Source organism: Phocoena sinus, chromosome 5 (genome assembly GCF_008692025.1).
Source record: "Phocoena sinus isolate mPhoSin1 chromosome 5, mPhoSin1.pri, whole genome shotgun sequence".
Taxonomy (NCBI): Eukaryota; Metazoa; Chordata; class Mammalia; order Artiodactyla; family Phocoenidae; genus Phocoena; species Phocoena sinus.
This window is the reverse complement of record NC_045767.1, coordinates 96,435,272-96,458,658: the sequence shown is the minus strand read 5'-3', so window position 1 is coordinate 96,458,658 and position 23,387 is coordinate 96,435,272. Positions and strand designations below refer to the sequence as shown.

The 23,387-nt window shown below is 37.2% G+C and overlaps 1 protein-coding gene across 4 annotated transcripts in view; it reads left to right on the top strand.

Moving 5' to 3' along the window:
- ANTXR2 (ANTXR cell adhesion molecule 2) overlaps positions 1-23,387 on the top strand; it is a 157,126-nt gene that overhangs the window by 61,040 nt on the left and 72,699 nt on the right. For all 4 annotated transcript variants that reach the window (XM_032632297.1, XM_032632299.1, XM_032632300.1 and 1 more), the window contains one exon: positions 7,959-8,054. In XM_032632297.1, the coding sequence (XP_032488188.1) occupies positions 7,959-8,054 (96 nt within the window). The remainder of the gene's footprint in view (positions 1-7,958; positions 8,055-23,387) is intronic.

Below are 23,387 nucleotides of genomic sequence, written 5' to 3'. Positions count from 1 at the left end.
GTAGGAGAGCGTGGAGGGAGGGGAGAGATCATGGAGAGTTTTGTAAGTCATTGTAAGATTCTGAGTGTTTTTCTAAGTGAAACAGGAGCCACTGAAGGTGACACGGTGTGACTGTGTTTTAAAAGGATCATTCTGACTGCTGTGCAAAAATAGACTTTGCAGGTAGGGGCCAAAGTGGAGACCTGGAGACCAATTCTGTGGCTAGTTCAGTAATCTAGGAGAGGGGATGGTGGCTCCACTGGGCAGATAGCAAGGGAGATGGTGGGAAGTGGTTAGATTTGAATATATTTTAAAGGTGGAGTCTACCGGATACCTAGACAGATTAGATACGGGTGTGAGAGAAAGACAATAAGGACAGTTCCAGGCTTTTTCACCTGAGCAACTAGAAAGATGAGTTGTCATCAGGTAGAGACGTTTTTTGAAAAAAGATGAGGAGGTCTGTTTTGGAAATGTTGAGTGAAAGATGTCCATTTTTCATCTCAGTGGGAGTGTCAGAAAGGCTGTTGAATATACAAGTCTGAAGTTCTAGAAAGAGGTCTGGATTGGAGGTGCACATTTGGGAGCTGTTGTATGGAATGAAAAAGTCAACCAAATTCCACATGATTTTTAATGAAAAAAAAAAAAGGAGCTTTTAGTAGGTAGAGCAAGAAGGGAAGGAAAGCTAGAGAAATGTTTTGTATTTATGGAGGAACCGAGATAAACTGGGTCTTGAAATGAGAGCAGGTCTTAGGCAAAGAGAGAGGAGGGGGGACCATTTTACAGATAAATAGCAAACAGAAATTGAAGGGAGGAGGGACAAATTAGGGATACAGTATTAACAGCTATAAACCACTATATACTGAATAGATAAGCAACAAGTATTTACTGTATAGCACAGGGAGCTATACCCATTATCTTATAAAACCTTTAAAGGAATATAATCTGCAAAAATACTGAATCACTATAGTGTACACTTGAAACGAACAGAATATTGTAAAGCAATTATACTTTAATAAAAACTGAATTAAAAAAATTGAAAGTAGATATATTTGGTTGGGGTAAAAATAGTGGAAGGAAAGCTTGGAAAGAGAAAATTTAGATCAGATTATCCATGGCCAAAAAAAAAAACAAAAACAGAGCTTAGAGTTCATCCTACAGGTCTGTGGTTCCTAAACTTCAGTACACAGTGTTAAAATGAATGAAGGGAAGAAAATCTTCCACTTTCATGAGAGACTGAACTCAACTCTGCTGAGACAAAGGGCTAGAGGTTTTTTTTCCTTCCAGTTTTATTGAGATATAATTGACATACAGCACTGTATAAGTTTAAGGTGTACAGCATAATTATTTGACTTACATAACCACAGGATAATTCTTTTTTTCTAATTAGATTTAACCATTATTTTGATTTAAATGCAAATATGTCTGGTGTGTGGTAGTAATATCACTGTTTTATAGAATTAGAAAGTGAGAATGGAGTTGATGAGAAAGTATCTGCAGATGTGTGCATTACACCTCTATTCAGAATAGAAGACGACAGTGGATAATATGATGATAAATACCGCCCTTGTATTTACGTGATACCTAGCCTTTCAGGCATATTTGGATGTGATAATTAGGAGATATGAAGTTAGTAATCTTACTCATTCTTAGATGATGCTTTTGGCTCTTCACAGGCATTCGAAAAGCCAAACAAAATGAAACACCATTATTTAGCAATTGATTAATCCTTGTGGAAATCTCACAAATAAGGAACCTCCTCTGTTCTCCAAGAGCATCCGGGCTCGTTCTTACTAAGGCACTTATGTCACTGGGTTGTAATTTCCTGTTTACTTCTCGGCCTCTCTCTGCAGTCTGTGCCTTGCTCATCGCCTCCCTCTCAGTGCCTGATCCTTACACGAGGCAGGTGCTCCAAAATTATTTGTTAAAGGAATGAATGACAGTACCGGCATATTCAGTTTAAAAGTAGGGAAACTAAGGTTTGGACTTAAAAGATTTAAGACTAGAATCTGAGGAGGGTTTAGACTTAGGCAGTCCATTCTTTTCGTCTGTCTCAGAAGATCTAAATGTGTCTCCGCTTTAAAACATTCAGTGCAAGATGTCTTTTTTCCCCCCTTGGAGCCACTGCTCTTCTGATTCTTTTAGAATAATAATACTAAGAACAAATCTTATAAGCACTAGTTAAGTGCCAGACACTGTGCCAAGCCCTACACATGTGCTCAGCACTTCATGATTTCATTTAATTCTCACCACTCAAGAGGAGGCTATTACTATTACCTGAATGTTACAGATGAGCAAACTGAGGAACAGAGAGCCACCTCCAATCTTTAGTGCACATTGATGCAAACACATTAGAAGATGCTTCTGCTAGTAGGTGGATCCAACCCTCAGCATGCTACACAGCTTGATGAGCAGAATATTGGCTGATTTCAGCTTTTGCTGCCCCCGAGAAAGGGGAGACTTGGAGCCTGGAGGCCCTGGGGTTAAATTGCTTGCTCAGTTTCATAGTCGAGTAAATGCTAGAATTGGGAATTGAACCCAAGTTTGTCTTCTCCTGGCCTGAATACTTGCACAATTTTCCATTCGTTACCAGGTCCTAATTTGATTTATATAAGACAGAGGTTGGCAATTTTTTTCTGTAAAGGGTCAGATAGTAATTATTTTAGGCTTTAGGGGCTATACAGTTACACTACTCAACTCTGCCATTGTAACCCAAAGGCGGCCATAGACATATAAACAAACGGGCATGGCTGTGTTCAACATACCATATACACTAGAATTTGAATTTCATGTATTGATAATATATTTTTCTTTAAATTTTTTTCAGCTATGTACAATGTAAAAAATTTGTTTTAGCTTGCCAGGCATCTTATGAAACAGATGAGCTGATTTGGCCTTTCGGCCTTAGTTTGCTAGTTCCTGTTATGGAATATTTCAAAAGAATCTAGTAAATGAAATCATCACCTCTTTTATGACTATTTTTTCTTCCCCTAGCTCTAAATTCATGGAAGCAAAATTGTGGAGATTTAGTTCCCCACTTCTGTGTCTGTTTTATTCTAATGTGGTTGCTGTGATTAATTATTTTCTAGATAGATTGCAACAGGCTATTCACACACTTTTGAAATTTTTGCGTGATTCCTCTTTTCCCATAGTTGTTTTGCAAGTACAGTAGTGACTCTGATTTGTTTTCATACGTCTGTTATTCTGTTAGCTAGAATTTCATTTCTATTTGGCGGAGTGAAGTTTTTCGTTGTACATTATAACTTCCTTTTAATGAAGAAAAGGAAATTAGATGCAGATGAAGTTCAAAGACTGAATGTGTCCAGGATGACTAGAAAATATATTCCTTTTACCCTAAAATCAAGCTCAAGGTTCTGGTGTGTCCCCAGCTTAACCCTTAAAAGAGTTTTGGCTTCAAAGCCTTGGCCAACATCTAGGTACTAAATCTCCAACTGGACTCCTCAGCTAACTGTCTTTGTAGACATCTGAAAATGCTACTTGTTCAGAACTATAGCTAGGAAGAATTGATCCAACAAATGGCCGATTGGAAGGTCATCTAACAAATGGATATTAACCCAACAATTGGCCAATTCTCTCTGTTATAAAGAGGATTACTGCTTTCCAGAAATTTGTGTTTCATTATTTTCTTCAGCTGCTTCAGGTTCTACCAAGCCCTCTCAAATTCTATTTTTCAGACAAAGTTGTCTTTTCTTGTTCTTGCAATGAGCCACTCATTCGATCTCCTCTCCCTTCCTGGGCTTTCTTATACTTTCTCAGGAGGTCCTTTCAGAACCCCAGACCAGGCTAGTTCCTGCTTTGCCCTGTTTCTGTTGTACTCTCCTTCCATACTTCTCACATTTATGATTGTGTGTTCAAGGGTTGTCCCACCAACTAACCTGTGGGCTTCATGAAGACTTGTGCAACATTATAGCTTTGGCAGCTTTTTTAACTGCCTAGTGTTTAAAGAGCAGCACACCTAAACAGAGGTGAGAGGCTTTTAGTTTCCACCTATGATACATAACTCTGCATAACCAGATCTAGTTTCATCTGACTTTGCAGTTTGCCAGCATAGTATCTGCTCATAGGACTGAAATCTGTGTGTTTGACCTTTCCTTAATTTGTTTATAAAGTTATGTGAGCAATGAAATTATTTCCCTTTCATGGCTGAAGTCTTTCATGCTCTGATAACGGCTCTGGCAAATCAAAACAAAGGAACTGGGAAAGCCTAGATTTGTATGCAGTGAACTGAGCTAATGTTTGGAACCGGGGCATCCAGGGCTATGTTTATGGCAAGTTCGGGTTGCATTAAATTCTTTGCTTACTGTGACCTGTTTTCCATCATGCTTCTCTTAAATGTGATAAAGATTAAGTCTGTAGGTCTTCAGAAAGTGTGTATTTTCATAGTCAGTTTTCTTGTAGATTAATTTCAGAATCAGTTGAGATAATAATATTATTATACTAAATGTATGTTTGCATCTGGATGTGCATAATGTTTTGTCAGTGTTCCTAACTGGGGCATTTTTGAAAGAAAATCCAAGAATTTTGACTTCCTATCATGGCCAGCCCATCTACTTTATATTCTGTCAGTATGATTTTCCGAATTTCCTGCTCATGACACATTTGTAGAAAGAAAAAACTAACCACTAAACTTTTAGCATATTCACACCCTCCAGTTTCACGTCCTTATTTCTGAACATAGGATTTGAATTCTAAGAAAAGGGAAAACAAATGTTCATACAACCCTTTTGGAAGTGGTGTGCACAGCCACATGGTGAGCATTTCCATGGGTGCCGTGGCTCGATCCTCGTGTGGGAAAGGTCTGGTGGGGAAGGCTGCATTCATTCCATACATGAATGGTCACAGGTCGGGGTTATCTTATGTAAGGCCTTATATTCGAAGATGGGATCATGAATTTATACATTTGACAACACTTCTCCCATAAGATATCATAGTTTTCTATGTATTTCTTTGACATTCTTTTCCCATTATATTCTTGTTTGTCTAGATTTCAGAGCTTAGTATAATCAAGCCTATGGAGAATTGTATGATTTGTTCGTGAACGTTTAGAATTCTGTGTAGAAAGTTGCACTTTGAGTGTTTTCATAAGTATTCTGATGTGTGCTCTGAATTACTTTCTTTGGTTTTGAGGACAGAGAACTTAGATATGTGCCAGGAAATTTCCTATAAAGTATTTATCTCCTCTCTCTCTCTCTCTCTCTCTCTCTCTCTCTGACACACACACACACACACACACACATGCACACACACACACATGCGCGCACACACACACACAGAACTTTCTGTGTGCAAGACACTGATTTAGACATTTAGGTTACATCAGTGATCACATGTTGAGCTTACACTTTCATTCTACCAAACTGTACATCAAGAAGTTGCAAGATGACTGCATGTCTTCTCATTTCTTAAATTTTAAATTAATTTTTTATGGTAAATATGTGGTAACATCTTGAAGTGCCTTAAGAATGGTCTAATAGTAAATATTAGAGCTTCATGAAGATTGTATGTGTATGTGTCTGTGTGTGAAGTTTCTGTAGTTATTTTTGTTGTCTTCTGAAAAATAAATTAAATGACATACTCAAGGATTCTAGGTGATATTTTGATGGTGTCTGTTTTGGTTCATTTGCAACCTAACATTAGTTACATAAATAGCTTGTATGGTTATTCCCTCTTGCATCCAGATGCAAAATTAGAAATCAAAGGATAGCTTTAATTGTTCATGTATACTTGATTCTTAATCTTTTCCTAAAAAAATTTCTGAAATTAATACACGTTTTATGGTCTATGCTGCTTTGAGAATTATTTTTAAAGTTATTTTTTTAATGGATTTACTAAAACTGAAGTGCTGTTAGTAATCAACATCTTTGAAAATTGATCTGTTTGGAGATAGTTTCCAAGTCAATATATGGTAATCACTTTTTCTTTTTTTTCCATTGTGATACTAACAAATGATATAGGGAAACTGTGACACACATTTCAAGATTTTTGTGATTAGCTATACCAAGTATATTTTGCTAGCACTCCCTAAAGTAATACTTTTGAAAAGTACTTTCTCTTCTCTTTTCAGTTATTTACAAATAACTGTTTACATAAAAATCATTATCTCTTTATGCATAGGTTATTATGTATTACAATTCAAATTCCATTATAAAATGTTCTAATTAAATGCTACCACCATTGTTGCTTCAACATCTGAAAGTCTCTTAGCTTTGATCAATCCTAACATTTCCCAAAATGGATTCTAGGAAATCTGAGTTCTATAGGATATTGATAATGTTATGAGAAAAAAAATTGACCTGTGTTGATATAAGTTGGACTGTTCTTTTTTACTACAGAGCCATTCAGGGCTTTAAAAATATGCTAATGTGTGCAGTGCTTTTTTAAGAGAGATAGCCTGGTTATAGCTTTGCCACAAAGAGTTTATGCTTTGGGAACAACTGACTTTCTTATTTTGTAGATTAGAAAGTGGAGTCCCTGAGAAATTAAACAACTTGCTTAAAATTAGACCTCCAGACTAAAATTTTTAAGACAATGCTATTCTAAGATGGAAACTGATAGGTTCTTCCCACTCAGCCTTTCTCTCTGTCAGCTCTTGGGCTAAATGTGGCTGTTGCCTTGACTTCTGGGCTTGTACTACTTATTTGTTTTGAATGATAGGAAATGTATCCCTGAAAAGCTGCCTTATAAAGGCCCAAATTTCCATGCAGACAGTGTATTGATTTATTTACAGTTTTGTTTTTCTGCCTTGAAATCTTCCCCTCCCCCCACCCAAAAAAATCCCCACAAACCAAACATGATTACTGGGGATCCTGGAGAGCAGTGGTTTGGAAGAGACAGCTCGTTCTCTTGGAAACTTTATCTCTGCACTAAAAATTCAACAAACACTCTTCTTTGTTTTTGTGGCTTTTTCAGTCTTATTTATTTGGAGTTCATTCTCTTAGTAAATAGTTTTAAGTGCCAGACATAGAGTACACATTATTAAGTAGGTTAGGCATAAGTGCTGCCTTCCTAGAGCTCACAGTGAATATAGAAAAGACAAATTAAATAAAAATTGTAGTTCATCATAAATAAATAAGCAAATAAATCAGTAAATATATTGTGATAAATGCTAAGATTAAAGTACAGAGAACTATGCCTTGTACAGTAAGGACGGGCATTTTCTAGCCAGAAGGTACAAGGAAGTCTTCCTGAGGAAGTGGCTTAAGCTAAACCTTATAGGATGTGTAGGTATTTGGTAGAAGAAGGGGGTCAGAGGCAGAGCCCAGAGCAGGGGTGTTAGACCTGGAGGAGATCGTCATTAGAAAGTGAAAAAGCACCAGTGTGGTTCTTGTGTGGGTAGTGCTTGAGCTGCCCTGAGACGTCTTCTGATATATGAACGCATGAGGTTGCATTCTTTTCTGATGCATACAAGAACGATTGTTGTTGGTTTGCCACCTGATTGGTGATTTTTGATAATCATCTTGTCCTACCATTTAAATATATAAAATAAATAATTTTCCATTATCAAAAAGTCTGGGAAAATTCTGCATAAATTCTGCCTAGAGGTAATCATGCTTGTAACCAGAATAATCCTTTCCCAGAGACAAAAGGTAGGGACCGTACAGACCATTCGCACAAACCCAAATTGTGATTTTTCCTATTTTTTTTTAAGGCATAATTTCAAACAGTTTGGAAGATGTTTATACTAATTACTGCCTATCTTAATATACATGAAATATAATATACGGAAATTGAATACAAATAGATTATAATATACTTAATAGATTATATAAATGTAATGAAGTAAAATATAATATAAATAGAGTATAAGGTAATTTATAGAATTTAAAGGAATATGAGAGAAATCTGGTTTAAGATTATGATGTTTTCTGTAACTTTTTCTGATGCTTCCTTAAAAAATATGTGTTTGGGATTTGACCCTAAACTTTGCTGACATCCTTGTTTTTGTTTTGTGCTTCCTCTAGTCTAGTGGGATTGCAGCCATCATTGCTATTTTGGTGTTACTGCTACTCTTGGGCATCGGTTTGATGTGGTGGTTTTGGCCCCTTTGCTGCAAAGTGGTGAGTGAGAAGGATTTGAAATCCTACTCTTTTTTTTTTTAAACATCAAGGTGTAAAGTAAGGCTGAAATATGCATCAATATTCAACAACAGCAAAGTTTCAATTAGCAAATTGAATTTTAATAGTTTTTGTCATTATAATAAATTGTATTCATGCATGCCAATAAATGTTTATTATAAAACTTCATCAAAAAAAGGCTTCAAAATCAGATTTGGGGGAAGAAGGGGAAAAGAAGGTAGGACAGGTTGTAGGAATAAAGGGTTTTCCATGCAAGTACAAAAGAATTTCAAGAAAATTGAATGATATGTTCTGCTGGATTCATTGAGAGAGGTTGATAATCTGTCAGTTTGGTTTTTTTTCAGTGCTTATTGAATGTTTCATTACTTCTTTGAAAGATCTACTATTTCAGGACCTTCTCTGTTTGCCTCTTAGAAAAACATTTTAGAAATAAGTCATGTGCAAATGTTAGGGTATCTGTTAAACAGTCACTTTATGACAGCTGATTTCAGGTTGTGTCATCTTTCATGTTTGAGTCAAACCTCTGAAAGAATATGGGTAATAAGTTTTCTAGCGCTACTGTAACAAATTGCCACATATTTGGTAGCTTAAAGCAACACAAATTTATTATCTAAGTTATGTAATCACAGATCCAACATGGGTCTCACTGATCTAAACTGGGTTAAAAGGTATCCGCAGTGATACATTCCTCTCTTAATGCTCTAGAACAGAATTTGTTCCCTTGCGTTCTCCAGCCTCTAGAAGCCACCTCCATTCCTTGCCTTGTGAGCCCCTTCCTCCACCTTTAGAGGCAGCCACATTGCATCTTTGTCACCATTGTTCTGTAGTCATATGTTCCTCTGACTCTGAGCCCAGCTGGGAAAGGACCTCCAGTGTTAAGGAACCATGTGATTAGGTTTGACCCACCTGGATAATCCAGGATGATCTCCTTTCTCAAGGTCCTTAACCTTAATCACATCTGCAAAGTCTCTTTGGCCCTGGAAGGCAATTTATTCACAATTCCAGGGAATTAGGATGGGGACATCTTTATAGAGCCATTATTTTTCCTGCCACAGGGTGGAACGTTGAGTAAAAAACATCAGCACATTTCAAGCAATACAACTTGGATTGTTCAGGCTTCATAGAAAAGGTTATTCTGAAGAAGCACTCCTTCAAATCATGCTACTACCTATTTTGATAATATTCCTTTCCTTATCAGCACTTTATACAGAACTTTATATTCTGTAGGTCAGAGTAGTGTTTTACATAATATTACTAGACTGCCCTTTTCTCCCTCCCCGCTGCTGACTGATTTCCGCTTCCTTGCAACTTCAGGCAGTGCTTTGTATTACTCCTGCGTTTATTATTCATTGTACTTCAGTCTGCTTTCATGAGACAACTTTACAATCCTTTATCTCAGAGCAGTTGGCCCATGGAGGAGGCACAGAATTAACTTAGACAACAGTAGAGACAAGAAACATCCTGTCTCTTTGCTGAACTAATCAGTTTCCTGCTATAGCAATTTATGCTCAAACGGTTTCCTGTAGTAATCTTGATTGTCTTAGATATGGTGATTTTAGGCTAGCTAGCACTCTTGAGTCTCAAATTAAAAAGCAAAAAGGTGCCTTAATGTGATGTGTGCTCCTTGTTTTTCTAATTTAAACTTCACAATGGTGGATTTCCTTATTTCATTACTTTGCAATTTCATATAATATTGACCAGAGGGCTCAAAAGTGTCAAAGTGGTATTTTATTTTATATTATCATTATTATTATTTTTTTTTTTTTGCGGTATGCGGGCCTCTCACTGCTGTGGCCTCTCCCGTTGCGGAGCACAGGCTCTGGACGCGCAGGCTTAGTGGCCATGGCTCACGGGCCTAGCCGCTCCATGGCATGTGGGATCTTCCCGGACCGGGGCACGAACCCGTGTCCCCTGCATCGGCAGGTGGACTCTCAAGCACTGTGCCATCAGGGAAGCCCCAAAGTGGTATTTTAAAAGGATGCTTGTGAAGACTGAAATGGGCTTCTTTGGGAGGTTGCTAGATGTACTCAGATGAAGTCTCCACCATCAAATGGGGTATTATAGAGAGGATTCAATCATCAGGTGGTTAGAATAGATCCATTCCATCCCTGGGTCTCTGCAGACTGGGAATCATGCAGCATATTTCTTTATGCAAGGCACAGAGGGACACCATTAAGGCATGTTTTTACAATGTCAGGAGGGCTTCCTATTCTCAGAAGCATCATGAATGCTTACTAATTTCTGCAACTTACTTAATAGAGAGAAGCATCTTTATTTTACATTTAGAAATACAGACTGTAGAGCAGCTAGCCCTGAGTATGAGCTTGCATTTAGACCTAGGAATAAATGAATCAGAGCATAAAACTTAAACTAGGTTTAAACTAGGTTTAAAAGCAGGGAGAGAGAGAGATTGGTTCAAGATAGTGGAGTAGAAGGACATGCGCTCACTCCCTCTTGCGACACCACTGGGATCACAACTAACTGCTGAACAGTCATTAAAAGGAAGATACTGGAACGCACCAAAAAAGATACCCCACATCCAAAGACAAAGGAGAAGCCACAATGAGACAGTAGGAGAGGCACAATCACAATAAAATCAAATCCTATAACCGCTGGGTGGGTGACTGACAAACTGGAGAACACTTATACCACAGAAGTCCACCCACTGGAGTGAAGGTTCTGAGCCCCCTGTCAGGCTTCCCAACCTGGGGGTCAGGCAATGGGAGGAGGAGTTCCTAGAGAATCAGACTTTGGAGGCTAGCAAGGTTTGATTGCAGGACTTCGACAGGACTGGGGGAAACAGAGACTGTACTCTTAGAGGGCACACACAAAGGAGTGTGTGCATCAGGACCCAGGGGGAGGAGCAGTGACCCCATAGGAGACTGAACCAGACCTACCTACTAGTATTGGAGGGCTCCTGCAGAGACGGGGATGGCTGTGTCTCACAACAGGTACAAGGACACTGGCAACAGAAGTTCTGAGAAATAATTCTTGGTGTGAACCCTCCCAGAGTCCACCATTAGCCCCACCAAAGGGCCTGTAGGCTCCACTGCTGGCTCAACTAAGGCCAAACAACCAACAGGGAGGGAACTCAGCCCCACCCATCAGCAAACAAGTGGATTGAAGTTTTACTGAGCTCTGCCCACCAGAACAACACCCAGCTCTACCCACCACCAGTCCTTCCCATCAGGAAGCTTGCACAAGCCTCTTGGATAGCCTCATCCACCAGAGGGCAGATAGCAGAAGCAAGAAGAACTACAATCCTGCAGCCTGTGGAATGAAAACCACATTCACAGAAAGATAGACAAGATGAAAAGGCAGAGGACTATGTACCAGATGAAGGGACAAGATAAAACCCCAGAAAAACAACTAAATGAAGTGGAGATAGGCAACCTTCCAGAAAAAGAATTCAAAATAATGATAGTGAAGATGATCCAGGACCTCGGAAAAAGAATGGAGGCAAAGATGGAGAAGCTGCAAGAAATGTTTAACAAAGACCTAGAAGAATTAAAGAACAAACAAACAGAGATGAATAATACAATAACTGAAATGAAAAATACACTAGAAGGAATCAATAGCAGAATAACTGAGACAGAAAAACGGGTAAGTGACCTGGAAGACAGAAGGGTGGAATTCACTGCTGTGGAACAGAATGAAGAAAAAATAATGAAAAGAAATGAAGACAGCCTAAGATACTTCTGGGACAACATTAAACACACCAACATTCACATTACAGGGATCCCAGAAGGAAAAGAGAGAAAGAAAGCACCCGAGAACATATTTGAACAGATTATAGTCGAAAACTTCCCTAACATGGGAAAGGAAATAGCCACCCAAGTCCAGGAAGTGCAGAGAGTCCCAGGCAGGATAAACCCAAGGAGAAACATGCTGAGACACATAGTAATCAAGTTGACAAAAATTAAAGACAAAGAAAAATTAGTAAATGCAACAAGGGAAAAACAACAAATAACATACAAGGGAACTCCCATAAGGTTAACAGCTGATTTCTCAGCAGAAACTCTACAAGCCAGAAGGGAGTGGCATGATATATTTAAAGTGATGAAAGGGAAGAACTTACAACCAAGATTGCTCTACCCAACAAGGATCTCATTCAGATTCAAAGGGGAAATCAAAAGCTTTAAAGACAAGCAAAAGCTAAGAGAATTCAGCACCACCAAACCAGCTCTACAACAAATGCTAAAGGAACATCTCTAAGTGGGAAACACAAGAGAAGAAAAGGACCTACAAAAACAAACCCAAAACAATTAAGAAAATGTTGAAAGGAACATACATATCAATAATTTCCTTAAATGTGAATGGATTAAATGTTCCAACCAAAAGACACAGGCTCACTGAATGGAAACAAGAACAAGACCCATATATATGCTCTCTACTAGAGAACAACTTCAGACCTAGGGGCACATACAGCCTGAAAGTGAGGGGATAGAAAAAGATATTCCATGTGAATAGAAATCCAAAGAAAGCTGGAGTAGCAATACTCATATCAGAAAAAATAGGCTAAAAAAGGTAAGTTACAAGACACAAGGACGGTTAATACATAATGATCAATGGATCAATCCAAGAAGAAGATATAACAATTATAAATCTGTATGCATCCAACATAGGAGCACCTCAATACATAAGGCAAATGCTAACACATATAAAAGAGGAAATTGACAGTAACACAGTAGTAGTGGGGGACTTTATCACCTCACTTACACTGATGGACAGATCATACAGATTGAAAATTAATACGGAAACACAAGCTTTAAATGACACAATAGAACAGATAGATTTAATTGATATTTATAGGACATTCCATCTGAAAACAGCAAATTACACTTTCTTCTCAAGTGCTCATGGAACATTCTCCAGGATAGATCAAATCTTGAGTCACAAATCAAGCCTCGGTAAATTTAAGAGAATTAAAATCATATCAAGCATCTTTTCTGACCACAATGCTATGAGATGAGAAATCAATTACAGGAAACACAAACACACGGAGGCTAAACAATACATTACTAAATAACCAAGAGATCACTGAAGAAATCAAAGAGGAAATCAAAAAATACCTAGAAACAAATGACAACAAAAACACAATGATCCAAACCTATGGGATGCAGCAAAAGCAGTTCTATGAGGGAAGTTTATAGCAATACAATCCTACCTCAAGAAATAAGAAACATCTCAAAAAAAATATAACCTTCCACCAAAAGGAACTAGAGAATGAAGAACAAACGAAACCCAAAGTTAGTAGAAGGAAAGAAATCATAAAGATCAGAACAGAAATAAATGAAAGAGAAACAAAGAAAACAATAGAAAAGATCAATAAAACTAAAGCTGGTTCTTTGAGAAGTTAAACAAAATTGATAAACCTTTAGCCGGACTCATCAAGAAAAAGAGGGAGAGGACGCGAATCAATAAAATTAGAAATGAAAAAGGAGAAGTTACAACAGACACCGCAGAGATACAAATCATCCTAAGAGACTACTACAAGCAACTCTATGCCAATAAAATGGACAACCTGGAAGAAATGGACAAATTCTTAGAAAGGTGTAACCTTCCAAGACTGAACCAGGAAGAAATAGAAAATATGAACAGACCAATCAAAAGTTATGCAATTGAAACTGTGATTAAAAATCTTCCAACAAACAGAAGTCCAGGACCGGATGGCTTCACAGGTGAATTCTATCAAACATTTACAGAAGAGATAATACCCATCCTTCTCAAACTCTTCCAAAAAATTGCAGAGGAAGGAACACTCCCAAACTCATTCTACAAGGCCACCATCACCCTGATACCAAAACCAGACAAAGACACTACAAAAAAAGAAAATTACAGAACAATATCACTGATGAATATAGATGCAAAAATCCTCAACAAACTACTAGCAAACAGAATCCAACAGCACATTAAAAGGGTCATACACCATGATCAAGTGGGATTTATCCTAGGGATGCAAGGATTCTTCAATATACACAAATCAATCAATGTGATATACCATATTAACAAATTGAAGAATGAAAAACATATGATCATCTCAGTAGATGCAGAAAAAGCTTTTGACAAAATTCAACACCGATTTATGATAAAAACTCTCCAGAAAGTGGGCATAGAGGGAACCTAGCTCAACATAATAAAGGCCATATACGACAAACCCACAGCAAACTTCATTCTCAATGGTTTGAGAACATTTCCTCTAAGATTACTGAAAGTGTTTCCTCTAAGATCAGGACGAAGATAAGGATGTCTACTCTCACCACTATTATTCAACATAGTTTTGGAAGTCCTGGTGATGGCAATCAGAGAAGAAAAAGAAATAAAAGGAATACAAATTGGAAAAGAAGTAAAACTGTCACTGTTTGCAGATGACATGATACTATACATAGATAATCCTAAAGATGCCACCAGAAAGCTACTAGAGCTAATCAGTGAATTTGGTAAAGTTGCAGGAGACAAAATTAATGCACAGAAATCTCTTGCATTCCTATACATTAACAATGAAAAATCAGAAAGAGAAATTAAGGAAACAATCCCAGTCACCATTGCAACAAAAAGAATAAAATACCTAGGAATAAACCTACCTAGGAAGACAAAAGACCTGTATGCAGAAAACTATAAGACACTGATGAAAGAAATTGAAGATGATACCAACGGATGGAGAGATATACCATGTTCTTGGATTGGAAGAATCAACATTTGAAAATGACTATACTACCCAAAGCAATCTACAGATTCAATGCAATCCCTATCAAATTACCAATAGCATTTTTTTTACAGAACTAGAACAAAAAATCTTAAAATTTTTATGGAGACACAAAAGACCCCGAATAGCCAAGCAGTCTTGCGGGAAAAAAATGGAGCTGGTGGAATCTGACGCCCTGACTTCAGAATATATTACAAAGATACAGTAATCAAGACAGTATGGTACTGGCACAAAAACAGAAATATAGATCAATGGAACAGGATAGAAAGCCCAGAGATAAACCCATGCACCTATGGTCAGCTAATCTATGACAAAGGAGACAAGGATACACATTGGAGAAAAGACAGTCTCTTCAATAAGTTGTGCTGGGAAAACTGGAAAGCCTCATGTAAAAGAATGAAATTAGAACACTCCTTATCACTGTACACAAAAATAAACTCAAAATGGATTAAAGACCTAAATGTAAGACCAGATACTATAAAACTCTTAGAGGAAAACACAGGAAGAACACTCTTTGACATAAATCACAGCAAGATCTTTTTTGACCCACCTCCTAGAGTAATGGAAATAAAATCAAAAATAAACAAATGGGGCCTAATGAAACTTAAAATCTTCGGCACAGCAAAGTAAACTATAACCAGGATGAAAAGACAACCCTCAGAAGGGGAGGAAATATTTGCAAATGACTCAATTTACAAAGGATTAATCTCTAAAATATACAAACAGCTCATACAGCTCAATATTAAAAAAACCAAACAAACCAATAAAAAAATGGGTAGAAGACCTAAATAGACATTTCTCCAAAGAATACATACAGATGGCCAAGAGGCACATGAAAAGCTGCTGAACATCACTAATTATTAGAGAAGTGAAAATCAAAACTACAATGAGGTATCACCTCACACCAGTTAGAATTGTCATCATCAGAAAGTCTACAAACAACAAATGCTGGAGAGGGTGTGGAGAAAAGGGAACCCTCTTGCACTGTTGGTGGGAATGTAAATTGATACACCATTATGGAGAATAGTATGGAGGTTCCTTAAAAAACTAAAAACAGAATTACTGTATGACCCAGCAATCCCACTACTGGCCATATACCCAGAGAAAACCATAATTCAAAAAGACACATGCACCCCAATGTTCATTGCAGCACTATTTACAATAGCCAGGTCATGGAAGCAGCCTAAATGCCCATCAACAGATAAATGGATAGGAAGAAGATGTGGTACATATATACAATGGAATATTACTCCGCAAAAGGAACAAAATTGGGTCATTTGTAGAGACTGTCATACAGAGTGAAGTAAGTCAGAAAGAGGAAAACAAATATTGTATATTAATGCATATGTGTGGAATCTAGAACAATAGTACAGATGAACCAGTTTGCAAGCAGAAATAGAGACACAGATGTAGAGAACAAACGTATGGACACCAAGGGTGGAAAGGTGAGGAGAGGTGCGGTGGTGGTGGTGTGATGAATTGGGAGATTGAGACTGACATATATACACTAATATTTATAAAATACATAACTAATAAGAACCTGCTGTATAAAAAAATAAATAAAATAAAGTTCAAAAAAAAAAAAAAAGCAGGGAGAAGGTAGAGGTAAATTCTGCATTCAGCCCTTTGCAATCTAGTATGTGCCAATACTGGCTTGGAACTGGGGTCCAGAAGTGACTATCATATGATATGGAAACTCACATTTTAATGTGAAACACAGAAGAGTGGGCAAAGTGTGAATGGAAGGTTACGGGCACCCCCAATAGCAACATGTGTAAAGAACACAAAGGAGGAGGGATTTGCCAGAGTTGAGGGATTGTTTCAGGGAAACCGGATGGAGCTACTGACTCCAAACTGAGTTTTAAATAATGAATAAGATGTTGGCAGTTGATGAGGGACTTTTCCCATGAAGTGTGTGTGGAATTACAAGTTATTTGGGCATGCTTTGGGAAGTCCTAGGCTGAGACCAAGTGAGCCAGGGAAAGGGACCGGTGAAAGATGGTTTAGGATCCAGGCGTGAATGCCATTAAGGAGGGCCTCCTATGTCTTTGAGGAAGTTTGAACTCACCCTAGGGATGAGGAGAAGCCACTGGAAAGATTTGATCACTGTAATCCCCTGAAAGAAGCTTTGCTTCCTGTATGTGTTGCTGAGGTCTGGTCCTGGTGGGGATAAAGTCTTATCCATCTGAGTTCCATCAGCAATTGAAATGGAAAGCCAGTTACAGATAGTGCACTTTAGATATGGCAATGGGGAGGGGAGAGGAGCAATATAGGGGCTGGGGAGAGGCAGGTACAAACTACTGGGTGTAAGATAGGCTACAAGGATGTATTATACAACACAAGGATTATAGCCATTATTTTGTAATAACTTTAAATGGAGTGTAGCCTTTAAAATTTGTATGAAAAAAGCAATATGGCCTGAGCAAGTATCTCTAACAAAATGTAGAGTGTTGGAGTATAAAAAGGAAGCTAAGTGAATTAGAGAAAAATGAGGAGGTGATGTGAAAAGAAGGGGAAAAGGAGACTATAACCTTGTGAAAACAAATCTCTTGAGTGTACCAGAAGGTGTCATGGTACAGTTGCAGGTTATTTATCTGATTATGTTAGAGAATAGCATGTGGTTAAAAATTTTTGTTTTTAGTTGGGGTATAGTTGTTTTACAATGTTGTGTTAGTTTCTACTGTACAGCAAAGTGGAGGTCCCTGTGCTATACAGCAGGTTCTCATTAGTTATCTATTTTATACATATTAGTTAGTGTATATCTGTTAATCCCAATCTCCCAATTCATCCCACCCCACCTTTCCCACTTTGGTGTCCATATGTTTGTTCTCTATGTCTTTGTCTCTATTTATGCCTTGCAAACAGGTTCATCTGTGCCATTTTTCTAGATTTCACATATATACATTAATATATGATATTTGTTTTTCTCTTTCTGACTTACTTCACTCTGTATGACAGTCTCTAAGTCCATCCACGTCTTTACAAACAACCCAGTTTTGTTCCTTTTTATGCCTGAGTAATATTCCATTGTATATATGTACCACATCTTCTTCATCCATTCATCTGTCTATGGACATCCAGATTGCTTCCATTACCTGACTATTGTAAATAGTGCTGCAATGAACATTGGGGTGCATGTGTCTTTTTGAATTATGGTTTTCTCTGGGTATATGCCCAATAGTGGGATTGCTGGGTCATATGGTAATTCTATTTTTAGTTTTCTAAGGAACCTCCATACTGTTCTCCATAGCGGCTGTATCAATTTACATTCCCACCAGCAGTGCAAGAGGGCTCCCTTTTCTCCACACCCACTCCAGCATTTGTTGTTGTAGATATTTTTTTTCATATCAGCCTATTCAGATCACCTACTTCTTCCTGTGTGAGTTTTGGCACATTGCATCTGTCAAAGAATTGATCCATTTAATCTGTTATCAAATTTGTAGGCATAAAATTGTTTATAATATTCTTTTATTATAATGTTAATATCTGTGGAATCTGTCTTGATGTCTCCTCTTTCATTTCTTTTTTTTTTTTCTTTTTTTGGTAGATTTTTTTATGATGGCCATACTGACCGGTGTGAGGTGATACCTCATTGTAGTTTTGATTTGCATTGCTCTAATAATAGTGATGTCAAGCAGCTTTTCATGTGCCACTTGGCCATCTGTATGTCTTCTTTGGACAAATGTCTATTTAGGTCTTCCACCCATTTTTGGATTGGGTTGTTTGCTTTTTTTAATATTGAGCTGTATGAGCTGTTTCTATATTTCAGAGATTAATCCTTTGTAAATTGAGTCATTTGCCATTATTTTCTCCCATTCTGAGGAGAAAGTATTGAGGGTTGCCTTTTCATCTTGTTTACAGTTCCCTTTGGTGTGCAAAAGCTTTTAAGTTTCATTAGGTCCCATTTGTTTATTTTTGTTTTTATTTCCATTACTCTAGGAGGTGGGTCAAAAAAGATCTTGCTGTGATTTTTGTCCAAGAGTGTTCTTCCTATGTTTTCCTCTAATAGTTTGATAGTGTCTGGCCTTACATTTAGGTCTTTAATCCATTTTGAGTTTATTTTTGTGTATGGTGTTAGGGAGTGTTCTAATTATATTCTTTTACGTGTAGCTGTCCAGTTTTCCCAGCACCACTTATTGAAGAGACTGTCTTTTCTTCATTGTATATTCTTTCCTCCTTTGTCATAGATTAGTTGACCATAGGTGCTTGGGTTTATCTCTGGACTTTCTATCCTGTTCCATTGATCTATATTTCTGTAGCTTAACAATTTTTAAGCAGCATTAAATTATTAGGGATCATTTTGCACTTTATCATTATCAGTCATATTACTTTTTCATGGGAAAGGAAATGTATTTATTTCAGCTTGGTGTTTTACAAATTTCTTTGGTTTGATTGTCTTTTAAGTACTAGGGCCAAATATTTAACCTTTCAACTAAAACATGATTAAACAGCTTATAATGTCTGTTTTCAGGCACATTTAGATTATGTCAGCAATCACCTCTTTGGGAATCATATGCTCAGGAGCTCTTATCAAGATAGAAATACTGGGAAAAAAACCCTGAACGGAGGCACCAATATCTGTCACACATTCTTCATTCAATCATTTCATATTTTTAAAAAATATCTTATGATATAATTTAACCATTCATTGTTCAGCGATTAAAAGTTCACAGATATTTAATTAATGACTCAGAGATGACAGTGTTACTTATAGCTTAAGCAGTGGTTCTCAGGTGTTTTTCTGTTCCTGATAACTGGAAGGCTCTCAGAGTAGTAGCTGTCAGATTTCCATTGGTAGTGCCTCTCTCTGAAGGGAAAGGGTGGTTGGGTGAGACATCTCCAGGGATCAGTATGGTTTAGGAAAGCCCCTCTGTTAAGCTCAATAATGATCCCTAAATATATCCAGGTCTTAATTCCTGGAAACTGTGAATGTTATCTTACATGGCAAAAGGGACTTTGCAGTTATGATTAAATTAAGGATCTTGAAATAGGGAGATTATCTAGGATGACCTAGATGGCTCTAAATGCCATCACAAGTGTCATTATAGGAGGGAGGCAGAGGAGATAAGACCACAGAAGGGGAAAAGGCAGTGTGACCATGGAGGCAGAGATTGAAGTGATGTACCTTCTAGGCAGGGAATGCTGACAGTCACCAGAAGCTGGGAGGGGCAAGGAGCAGATACTCCCCTGGCTCTTGAAGAAACAATCAGCTCTTCTAACACCTGATTTTAGCTTTGTAAGACTCTGTTTGGACTCCTGGCATCCAGAACTGTAAGAAAATAAATTTCTGTTGTTTTAAACCACTAAGTTGGTGGTAATTTGTTGTAGCTGCTTTAAGAAACTAATAGATTTCCTAAATGATTCTGATAATTGCCAGGGTTGAGAATCACTGCTCAGGGCTCTTGATTTGGGGAATTCACATGTAATATGTTTCTAGTTCAACTCATTACAAAAACGGTTTATGAAGTACAAGAGGTTTTAAGATGGTAGATGGTTCCACGACAATTAAAACCAATATGCATTCTTTAAAATTAGAATTACCATTTTGTTTTGTTTTGGGTAACTGTAAAGTAAATATGCAACGCTTTATATACTGAGTAGAATTTACTCACTGTTTCAGAGTGACCAGGGATTTGTCGAAGAAACAGGTTTCTAATTTTCAGAAGTATCCAACTTATATATGTTATTAGAACCTATTGACAGCAAAGCTCCATGGTCAGCTTTCTCAGGGTGCTTGTTATTTGCTGTAAGAGGCCAGAACAATCCCATTCATATTCAGATACATATCACTACTTCAAGATTATGACAGACGAAGACAAATACCGTATGTCTTCACTTATATGTGCAACCTAAAAACAAAGGAACAAATATAGCAAAACAGAAACAGACACAGGTACAGAGAACAAACTAGTGGTTGCCAGAGGAGAGAGCAGGGGTGATGAGTGAAATAGGAGAAGGGGATTAAGAGGTTCAAACTACAAGTTATAAGATAAATTAGTCATGGGGATGTAATATACAGCACAGATAAAATAGTCTATAATATTGTTATAAGTGTGTATGGTATAAAAATATTGAATCACTGTGCTGTACACCTGAAACTAATATACTATTTTAAGTCAATTATACTTCAAAAAATTATGATAGTTCCTAGACCTACTATTATATTTCATAATTTAATGAATTAATAAAGAAGCACATAGTATTTCTGTATCACAGATTTGGTTTCTTGCTTTTAAAAATAGATTTTTACAGTTATATTTCAATACAGTTGGATTCCTTTTAATCCTGTGTATTTTAATTTAGCTTATTTATTCTGGGAAAGGGTTCATAGGTTCACCAGATTGCCAAAGAGGGACATAGAATAAAAAAGGTTAGAAAAACGCCCCTGCAATAGAATATCTGGCCACCAACGATGCTTTTAATATGAGACTATTTAAAAATTTTCAATCTTTCAGTTCATTTTAATGAGTAATTTCAATGATAAAGGAGAGAGATGATATCATTTTAAATATTGCAGAATTGTGTCCTCTGTGTACCTAGGTTTTCCATGACAAATAGGATCTAAACCAGTGATATTTGGAGAACTTTATCTGATGATAATAATAATAGAACCCTATGCAAAGCTGGAATTTTAGGTGCTACCATTAGTGAATTACAGAGTGTGTTGAGTTTGCAAACTATTCCCTAAGGGGGAAAGTTTTCATTTTTGTGTGAAGTTATTTCTCACCATCTGTTTACGAGTCTGTACCCTGCTCATTGAGTATCCTCACATCCATCCTTTAACCACTTCTCTATAACAAACATCAGCAGCATCCTTCCTTTTCCCTTAAATTAAAAAAGGGGGTAAGAACGGTTAAAAAAATCATGTACTGAATCATGAGTGAGATATCAGAAAATACAGCTCTTTTCATCATTGTTAGCTTAGAATGTATGTTGAGTTTATGGCAGATCTGTTTTACTCTCAGGATGGCAGAACTGACAGTCCTATAGTTGCATCATTTGGAGGAACCAGACATTCTCCAGAATTACAGATGTAAGGCTAATGATGTGGCAAACAAAGGCTTTCTGGAGTGTTGTCAATTAGAGTATGTTATCCAGCTGCAAATAAATGTCTAAATATGCTGGAAATGATAAATGTTCACTTTGATCTAGTGTCCTTGGCCAAAGTTCTCCATCCACAAGGGAAAATTGCAAGCTCATTTTTCCTTAGTGCATTTAAGACATTACAGAAAGATCTCATAAATCTTAATTTAAAAAAAAAAACATTAAAAAAGTTATCTTTTTAAAGCCCAATTTTCTTATTAATTAAGTTGAGCTTTCGTGATGAGGATATATCTGACTGGAGTTCTATGGAATCATTTTCTTAGCCAGCAACAGCTGTGCTGTTCTTTCCAAATAGTAATAATGCTTCTACACTGCACTTGTTTTTTATTGTTGAGGAGGGCTGTTGGTGCCTTTATTGAGTTACTTTAAGAGCAGCCTGATTTTTTTTTAGAATGCACAATAAAACAGAAGTAATTTAAAATTTTAATATGCCTTCCTTGCACCATTAGTTAAAATGATTTATGTTTGGTTGCCTCCTTGAAATAGAGTGTGTTGTTAGTACTTGTTGCTTCCATGGTGATGTTTTCCAACAGAGCATCATTTACAAAACATGGTATCAAACCCTTCCTGGTCTTAGTTTATTTGCTTTGACAGCAGCACCTTTACTTAACTCACACTGTTCTCCCTAGTCCTCATTTGGCCTTTAAAATTATATTTATTGTCCAGACTTCCAAGTAGCTGTTTATTTGTTCAAAGCAGACTCTTTGAACATTGATGAGTCTGTCAAGGAGGAAAGGAAAGGGAAGTGAGATAACCTCGACTACATCTTGGTCTGGATGTTGAAAGCACCTAACTTTGTGGGATTCAGAAAAGGGCTTCCCAAATACTTATGTCAGAGAATTTTGTATTCATGAGAGGAAAGGCACTACACTTGCTCTCTGATTTTATCAAAAAGAAAGGGAAGAATGAAAGGAAATCCTACATATATTTTAAACAAGGTTTTGTAAACACTAAGAATGATTTGTCTAAGTCTATGGGCTCTTAGGCGCTTAGATGACATTGCTGATAAATTGGGCATTTGTTTCTGTCACTGGCAAGAATTGGTTCTGAAATACTACTTGATTTACAGTCGTTATACAGTATCTTTTTTTTTTTTAATCCAAGGCAGTTCACTGTTGACAGTTCTTTTCACTCTTTTCTGAATATTGGAACATATGATTGCATCAAGCTGGCTGCAGGCTCCTGTACTGACATTTTCTAGCTCAAAGAATGCCCACATCACTCGAACATTTGAAAAGTGTTAATGAGCAGATCAAAAGGACTGTTGCCTGAAGCAGCTAACTTTTTTTTTTATTTAAGAAATCGGCTCTCCTCCAAACTGAAATCTTCATTCTAACAGCTAAGTAGATGAGATGTAATCCTCCCTGATGATGATAATAACAAACGAAAAAAAAAACTTGGAGAAGAATCAAAGTCTGCATATGGTTCACAAAGTGGTGAAAGTGTTTTCCAGAATCTTCAATACCGAGCTGAAGGATGCTAAGTGGAAAAAATCCTGGCAACTA